Source organism: Siphateles boraxobius, unplaced genomic scaffold (genome assembly GCF_051911475.1).
Source record: "Siphateles boraxobius isolate OS27281-9 unplaced genomic scaffold, OSU_SipBor_1 41, whole genome shotgun sequence".
Taxonomy (NCBI): Eukaryota; Metazoa; Chordata; class Actinopteri; order Cypriniformes; family Leuciscidae; genus Siphateles; species Siphateles boraxobius.
The window spans coordinates 43,940,436-43,950,000 of record NW_027509042.1 but is presented as its reverse complement, the minus strand read 5'-3'; the positions used below and the strand labels follow the sequence as shown (position 1 = coordinate 43,950,000).

At 35.5% G+C, this 9,565-nt stretch overlaps 1 protein-coding gene across 5 annotated transcripts in view; it reads left to right on the top strand.

The window, feature by feature from the left end:
- The window catches only part of quob (quattro b), a 48,803-nt gene that overhangs the window by 237 nt on the left and 39,001 nt on the right, over positions 1–9,565 (top strand). For 4 of the 5 annotated variants that reach the window (XR_013193083.1, XM_077199878.1, XM_077199879.1 and 1 more), the window contains exon 1: positions 1–65. This exon is cut by the window's left edge. Coding sequence is in view for 3 of the 5 variants with exons in the window: in XM_077199878.1 (XP_077055993.1) it covers positions 63–65 (3 nt within the window). In the remaining 2 variants the exon portion in view is untranslated. Of the gene's footprint in view, positions 66–8,566; positions 8,585–9,565 lie in introns of those variants that run through there. The other variant, XM_077199880.1, reaches the window with a different exon arrangement.

Sequence of the window (9,565 nt, the reverse complement as noted above, 5' to 3'; positions counted from 1 at the left end):
TTTCTTTGTTGGACAGACAGACTTAAGGATGACAACTCAGTAGCCGAGATTCTGTCGTCAAGATGGTAAATAAGACTCGTTCGTTTCAGTTTTTACACACATCGTCTGTTGTTGTGCCACTGACCCACTGAACTGCTGATAGCCGGAGTAATGAACTGTAGAGCGGACTGGTGTTGTGGGTGATCTTTAGAGGCATTAACATTCATTTAAAATGACCTTTTCAGACTAAAAAAAAATCAGTCTCTGCAAAAGCTTTTTCAACCTAACAGGAAACATTCTCAGAACTTAAAAAAAGTGAGTAAATAAACCATGCATAATTGAAAAAATTAAGTTATGTCATGTGGAACTGTTAAGTTCACATAACTTAACTTTTTCAATTACGCATTACGTTTCTTAATATTTTTAAGGCAACAGGTTTTCCTTGTCTTTTTTAAAGTTAATTTAACTGATCACTTTTATAACGTTCTGGCAAGGTTTTCTCGAAATTAAGTAAATTAGTAATATTAATAGGAATGTTAGTTGAAAATTATCTGGTTTTTAATAATGTCTTCAAAATGTAACCACAAAAACATTTCTACATTGTTAATTTTTCCTGAAATGTTTTTTTTTTTAATGTTACTATTTGTTACTTATAAGTGTTCGCTAGACATTCTGTAACTATAAAATGGAAGGTTCCTTAACGTTCGCATAACCAACTGGATAAAAAAATTGGATGTTTTGAACAGTCTTAGAACTTATTTTTGTTCGATTTTCAACAATTTCTTAAAGTTTGTCAACTAAAACTCGATGATAAAATGATATTGAAGTTTCAACAATTAGTTAAAAACAATATATTCTGGAAAGAACTTGAGCTGAAACTTGTGTCCAAAACTGACTTTCGTTTTTGCATTCAATCGATTCTAGCATTGGTGTCAAAATATAATATTAAGTTATAATATGTCATTTCCAGATTTGTTAGCAGATTTTTGCACTACTGTGTGAGCTCCTCAACTACATGACCCAGTTTCAGCGATTGGTTTGTTATGCCTTTCTGAATGACTGATGGTGTTTGGCTGAGAGCTGAACAGCTCCACAAGCTTTATGTTGTGTTTTATTTGAGAAAGGCAGGTGTGTTTAATCTCAGATGCTCCCATCATTTACACAGTGACAGGTACAGGAGGGAAGAGCGAGGTGTGTTTTAAGGCAAGTTTGTGGAGTCACACATACCTTTGGACTTCATGCCTACTGGAATATGAATCTGCTGAGCATATAAAACACTCCTTTAGATTGTAATATCAGTTCTGACAGTTCCATTGATTGATTGAAATCCAATGAGCTCTGAGATTAAGTGATGATATACTTCTGTTCAATAGTGTTTTTTTTCAGCCAGGATGCATTAAATTGATCATTGATAACTGAAAATTGATGATTGATTTCAAGTAAATGCTAGCTGTATTACAGTTTCCACCAAAATATGAAGCAGCACAACTGTTTTCAACATTAATAATAGTCATACATTTTTCTTGAGCATCATAATAGCATATTACAATGATTTCTGAAGGATCATGTGACACTGAAGACTGGAGTAATGATGATGAAAATTCAGCTTTGATCACAGGAATAAATTACAGTTTTCTATATATTCACATAGAACACAGTTATTTTAAATTGTAATAATATTTCACAATATTACAGTTTTTACTGTATTTTTTAACAAAAAATTGCAGCCTTGGTGTACAGAAGGACTTTAAAAACCATTATTTTGAACGGTAGTGTAGCTGAAGTATGAGTTGAACTTCATTGTAAAAATTGCCAAAGAAAACTATGTACACAGTCTTGTACCTTTGTCTTTTTTCACCAAAACTGGTGAAAAAATGAGCGTAGATAAAGTCACTAACTGTTTATTTCAGAAATACTAGTAAATGCCTCCCTAATTTTTGTTTGCCATCATTTCTTATGTCCAAGCATTTTTAAACTTTACAGTAACACATAGGTTAAAATAACTATGATAAATACAAGCATAGATGTGTTCATGTGACTTGACAGGTTACAATATAAACGTCCAGAAGTGTTGGGACTTCCTGTGAGATGATTGGAGCGCTGAGAAGCTGCTCACCTGCACACTTGTTTTCTTGTGCAGTGGTTAAACTGGCCGCTGGACAGCTGTTCTCACTGGAGTGAAACACTATTAGACCAAACTCTCTCATTCACACACATAAACAACAGTCATGCTGTGCTCGGGCCCGTTAGCACCTCTCAGACACCTCGAAAACACACACACACGCACGCACGCACGCACGCACGCACGCACACACACACGCACGCACGCACAACACACACGTCATGGGATTAGTGTTAAACATAGATTCCGGTGTTGTCTGCGACATTAAGTCTGTTAAAAAACTTAGTGAAATGCTTTGTCTTCTACTTTCCACTGATTTCACCTTAGAAACGTAAAGTTTTTTTTTATGTAATGTATCTTAAAATGTAAAAATAAATCTTAAATTTAAAAAAAAGAAACAAATATTTTATTATATTGCATTAAAATATACATAAAAAACAACAATTGGATATATTTTGTTGACTCGTGTACTTAGATTATCCCAAATGTTTCCAACAATGTTTAAATCAAGGGAAATCCGACATTTTACGGCCCGTGTCATTGTGTTGCCTGTTAATGTCGTCATATCCCGCCTAGCCTCAGCTAAACCACTGAAACACAGTACACTTCCTGAAAAGAATCAAGCCTCAGATGTTTGTTTTGCACATTCTTCATTACCCACAATTATTTATTTTTATTTACTGCGTGTTCTGTCACCAAAGATAACAAACGTAAACGCAACGTGAATGCTCTGTCACTGCGTCATCAAGCTACGACTTTGTTATTGTTTCCAATAAGCGACCTCTACACTGTAAAAAATTAAATGATCAATAAGTTAAGACAACATGTTTTTACATTACTTTAACTCAAACTAAGTTATAAGTCAAACAACTTATAATTTATAGATAATTTAATTATAATTTAAGATTCAACTTGTCTTTTTAAGTCAGTTTAATGTAACTTAAGTTGAAATGACTTAAACATCAAAGTTGATTGTACTTCAAAAATTTAAGGCAGCAACTTTTTTTATAGTGAAGCGGTGAAACTTACATACTGTGCCATTTTTAAGTATAATGAACTTGATTGTACAAGTCATTTCAACATAAATTATATTTAGCTGACTTACAGTAAAAAACATAGCTGAATCTTGTATTTGTAAACAACTGATATTAACTCTTTCCCCACCATGCAGCATTTTTTGCTAGCCAGGACTAGCATTTTTGACAATTTCCCCAAAACTTTCATGGCCCCCAGAATATTCTGTTGTATAAGAGCAGAGCCTTTGCTTTTAAACAACAACAAAATAATATTATTCTAGCTTCATGTATTGTCTTTTTTATCAACACTTTAATGTGGGTAAGTTTCATAAAAAAACAATATTATGAACAAAAAGCTGAGGAAATCACATTCATACCTATATCGGGCGGCAGTGGCTCAGTGGTTCATGTAGGTTGTCTACAAACCGAAAGGTTGGTGGTTCAATCCCCGGTTCCACCTGACCAAGTGTTGAGGTGTCCATGAGCAAGACACCTGACCCCAACTGCTCCCGACGAGCTGGGTGGCGCCTTGCATGGCTGACACCACCGTCGGTGTATGAATGTGTGTATGAATGGGTGAATGTGAGGCAAATATGTAAAGCGCTTTGGTGGCCATTCGGTCTGTGAAAGCGCTATATAAATGCAGTCCATTTACCATTTACCATACCTCTTCATGAGTTTTGAATTATATGCCGTTGAATGTTTGATCACGTTAGCTTACATGTAACAACTTCTATCTGCTACTTCTGGGCTGTGACCGAAATCGCCCCTATACCCTTAAATAGGGCACTATTTGACGGGACAGCCTTTTGTGGTGGTGTCCGAAACAATAGTGGACGTTTTCGAGTGATCTCATTCAATCCCACAATGCACTGCAATATCGATTGGAGAATACCCATCACGTAGGGAATAGTGAATGAAGGCGATAGGGGGCGATTTCAAACACAGTCCAGGTTTACCGAGATCATCTTCTTTGCTTGTTTTTGGATCCGGAGCTGCTGTAATACTTCAGAAGAGCCATAGTAAGGGAAAACTGGGATTGCCGGAAAAACTTGTCCATGGTGGGGAAGCATTATGTCAAAAAAGCGTTAATATTCTTCTGACTACCGCTGGGTAATAAATATAGATTTTTTAAAAATATGTTTAGCCTATACATCTAAACTCAAATTTATAGAGAGTTTACAATTTCTGTTGTGTAGCACCTTAATAGACAAATAAAATGCAATGTTTTGTTGTACATTTATTACCTTTTAATTTCATTACATTTTAAAAGATAAATTTTTTTATTTTGTTTAAAAGTTGTATGAATTAATCTAATTAGACACAATTTTGATGATACATTAAATCATAAAACATAAAATCAAAAAATAAATAAAACTTAATACAAAATGTTTTATTTCGTTGAGCTAACTGCAATGCATTCTGGGATAGATATACAGAACATGTGATGCTGCCTAAGACATTCGGCAAAAAAGGTACGTTTTGGAAAAGCTTTTGTGTGAAGAGTGCGTCTATGACATCCTAAAATACTGCCTATGTAGGGACTAGGGCGCTCACTAAGTTTTGGAACAAAGCCCCAGATTTGTTTTGGCACACAAAGAAGTTAGTGAGTTACAGCCGTGATGTCTTAAACTAAAATAAAAAAGGAAATGGAAAAGGTTTTTCCAGTAGTAAACACAGCAAAGTTAACAGTATTTTACTGAGGTTAACACCCCGAATCTGACATGTCATAAAATATCAAATAAGGACTTTTTTATTTTTACAATCAAAACAAACTGGACAGAGAGTTTTGAGAATTTTTCCTAAAAAAGCTTGTGAGCGTCTGACCTCGATGACTTCCTGTCGAGCGCACAAAGAGAAATCTGATGATTTGCGTCTGTTTTCTATTAGCATGTTGTTTATCATCCAGATAGTCCCAGTCACATGGTGTCCTACAAAACATATCGGAATGAAAGGGATTTTCTGAACAGCACATGCGCTGGATTGTCTGATCCAAGACCAGTAATTTTAAATCCAGATTTTTAGGGAGTATCTACCAAAACTGTCAATTCTTCCTTTCAGGTTTCCACCTGACGCAATGCTCCAATAATCTGAAGTTCAGGGAAGCATAAGTGATCCGAGCATGTCTAGAGCCGTGGTGTATTCATGGTCTTTTGTGTCCTTCGAGATGCTAATATTTATTTTGGAAACAAGTCCCAAGACCCTCAATCAAAATCCAATGAAATATGATATCCGGGATCATTTGGAGTCAGTTTTGCGGTCTTGGATCTCAGCGAGAAACCACAGAGCATTGCTTCATCAGCAGGGCATACTGGGGAGAAAGTCAATAAAATACACGAGCTGTGAAAATAAGTTGGCAGCGTGCAGAGACAGACGTGTTCACGAGACCTGCGAATGTCAGAGGTGATTTACAGTATGGCCGTTTAAATAAATGCACAAGTACTGCTAGAGTTTCTGTTTAAGATTCATTTAAACATAAACTGATATAAAAGAGAAGACAGGGAAGACAAAAGAAGCAAATACACATCTACACATGTGTTCAAACGCCGTGTCTCATCATGTCAAAACTAAATCCCATTATAATCAGTGGAGCCGTCTACACTGGAAGTGTCAATTGCATCTTTATGCATTTTTATTTATCCCATTAAATTATTTTATTTCGTAATATCTGCATGTCTGCAGTGCAAGAAATGTACTAAGGCAATTTATTCATGAGCCAACAAGAAAGCATTTGAACAATGCCAACATCATTGGTTCGATTCCCAGAGAAAGCAAGAACTGATAAAATGTGCACCTTGATTGCAATGTAAGTCGCTTTGGATAAAAGATTCGGCCAAATTTATAAATGCAAATGTATTTAAATTTGGTCTTTCATTTACATTTTTCTCAATATATACATACACAGATGTAGCAATACTAACATCCAGAATATTTTTTTTTTCTAAAACAGCACATGCAAAGTAAATTTAACATTTTTAAACAACCAGATTTCATTAAAAAAATATTTTTTTTCTGCTATGATAAAATGCCGTTTTGATGCTTCCAGGCTCATTGTTTGCTTCCAGACACTGTGTTAAAGTTTGCTAAACCCCCAATTGATTCCTTCATGTACTTTTACTAGTGAAAGCGCTTTACTACTGTAGTTAGACAATGACACAAGAGGAGAACACTTGGTTTCACTGTGTTCCTAAAGTATTTGTCCATTTGGATTCACCAAAAAACAGACAGAACAGCACTTTTGTTTGTCTGCAATGCATGGATTGCAAAAGATGCAAAGAATGCAACAAATGCATAAATGCAATTTATTCTGGGCCACAAAGAAATGCATTATAACGTAATGAGCGTGACCAAGTACATACAAAAACAAAATTAGAATCAAAATACCATGGTAGAACCTCTTAATGAAAATCAAATTAATCTCTAAAAAAAGCATACAGAGGAAAATTACAAGAAGTTGCTGCAAAAAAAAAAAAAAAAAAAAAAAAAACACAGAAAAAGATTTATTCTGAAAACCGTTTTCAGACTAGTGAGTAACCGGAGCAGTAGTAGTCAGATGTTGTAGGTGTTTGTCTGGTGAGTGAGAACGCTCCATTGTGCCAAACTCCCTCTGTAAGGAGTTAAACCACAGTGGCAGAGAGACAAAGACAACACTGTCCTGAAGAGGAAGAGAAGGAGAAGCAGGATCACAAATTACTGGAATCTGGCAGCTGTAATGAGACACTTTCCAAAGCTGACAGATGATGAAGAATCGTGTTCAGGTTAGATTAGTGTTCATCTCAAGAGTGCAGATGGACTTTCTAACTTCTACCACTTGTACTTTTGACATGCTCTTTGTGCAACCCTAAAGTGATTACAGAGCTTGAAATGAGGCTTTTAAAAAGCTCTGAGTGCCTCTTTTGTAACTTGCCAAATACACAAGTCAAGACTTATTCTTTGGGCAAAGCAAGGATGTATTTTCAAACAATGTTTGGTACTATTCTCCTATTGCACAATTTTTTGCATACAAGTATTTGTTAAACTATGGACACTTTTGGTCCTATGGACTTAAACACACTTTTCACATTCTCTCTAGTATAATTTGTCAACTAATAATGTGCAAAAGTGAACATGCATGCAGGCAAATTATGTCACTGACATTTATAGTTCATACTAGCCATGATACTGCCTCTAAGTTGATCAACATGATTAATGGCAAATTACAGTCAAAAATGGTCTTTGCACATTGCATGCACGAATTCACCACCCCAAGCATGCCTGAAACCTTGACACATACTAAACATACAAATATTGCATATAGCACTAATTGGAAAACACCTCATATTTTATCTCAAGCTCTTTACTGACACTGTTGTGACATTGGTGAGCAATTACACTAACCTACTGTAACAGTAATGCGTGCCTTAGTAAAATCATCTAATGCCTCAAAATATTGACAGCTGAGCTTTGGTGTTTCAAACATAAGACTGAAGCTTATAATTACCTGTTGAGCTCTTGTATAATTACATAGACTTGTGTGCTTCCAAATGAAATATGTTTTTACAACAAATTTTTATGTTTAGATTTAATTGAGAGTTGTCACGCCAAAACTGTACAGCTAAAATTGTACAGTAATCCTGCAGGTGAGAAGACAGACAGGGCATTATTTCTGTAAAGTGCTTCAAAGAGTTTCTACACATGGAAAACTGACCCTATTAACATCTCCAGATATCAAATGAGCCTTCAAATTAGTGTTCCTTAGTTCAGCCAAGGGCTTCGTCTAAGGGTTATATTTACAAAAACACTGAAAAATGCATTTGACAAGTCTCCTGAATGCAAATACCAGACTTCAGGAACAACGCCAGGCCCCAGATATCCTTCATTTGGGATCCTGAGGATTTGTTAAATGAAGTTTGACTTGGACGTGTTTTGAAAACCGAGGTGTGGACGTGTAACAGGAGAAGTAACGGGGGTAAACAGAATAACAGGCCCGGAGCCATGGCGAGACCACGCAGATGTGTTTACTGAAGAAGAAAAAGAGAGGATGGGAAAGTCAGCGGTTCGACATGCTCACGGGACGGACCACCCTGAACGAGACGCACACAAGGCCCAGACAAACTCATTTAGTTAACGATTAAACAAAAAGGCTATTGTGTTTTCAGCAATCATTCACAATTATTAATCATTAAACCCATTGTGGAAGGTCCTGTTCCAATTCTGTTCGGGATCATAAGACATACAGTATAGGTGAAGATGGGGCAAGATGCATCAGCCAATGTGGGTTAGAATAGTTTATACGTTTTATTTTCTATTTAGGTTTCAATAGTTTCACGCTCATTGTTAGATTCAGGTTAATCTTTTTTAGTTTAGTTTTCTTTTGTCAGTTTTAGTATTTCATCACGGTCTAAAACTGCAACTGTTCTATTTAAAATTGTTTTTTGACAAATTAGTTTACTTAGCAGAATCCCAGTAAAAGAGATTCACCTGAAAGGTATTTATTCTATAACTTCTATATGGGCATATGAATATTTACATATTTAATTGCCCATGTTTTAATAGAAAATATATGTCGTATTAGCAACAAATTGAATGATTTTACTTAGTTAGCCTATAGGTTTTAAAAGGGATAGTTCACCCAGAAACTAAAATTCTGTCATCATTCATCACTCACCCTCAAGTTGTTCCTGAATGTATGAATTTCTTTTTTCCTGCTGAACACAAAAGAAAATATTTTGAAGAATATTGGTAACAACACAGTTGATGGACCCCAATTTATTTCTATACTATGGAAGTCAATGGGGACCAGAAACTGTTTGGTAACCAACATTCTTCAATATGAACTGTATGCAGGTATAGTACAACTGGTGAGTAAATAATGGTAAAATAACAAAAAAAAATTGTGAACTATCCCTTTAATGAAAAGGGACGATGTCCAATTCAAGGAATTCTTGAAAAACCTCATGAACTACAATAAGTTGTAAATAAAAACTAATAACACTATTAACAACATGCCAAAATGCTTTATCACAAATCAATTTTGCAGGAAATGGTGAGAATGTGAGGACGTCTAGTGCAGATAAACATCAATGTGTGCATACTTCATAGACAAGTACATGACAGAGCAGGCATCTGATGTCTGTATCATTCAACGAGTAACACAGCAGAGCTCAAACTGGGGGTTTTCCATTGATTTGACAAACTGCAGATTTTGAGGAATCATTCTTGTCTGTTGCTCAAATGGTGAAGAATGAGATACAACTACAAAGTTGAAAACTTATGATTAGGAATTTGTTCACTAACCCCAAGACTGAGCAATGATAATAGTGATGATGTCTTAGCAAACATCACTTACTGTAAACTACTGTTAACTCTTTCCCTGCCAGAGTTGCCAGCCACTGCCAGCGCTTTTTGATAATTTTCATAAAAATTTCATGGCCTTCAGAATATTTTGTTGTACGAATATCTGAACATG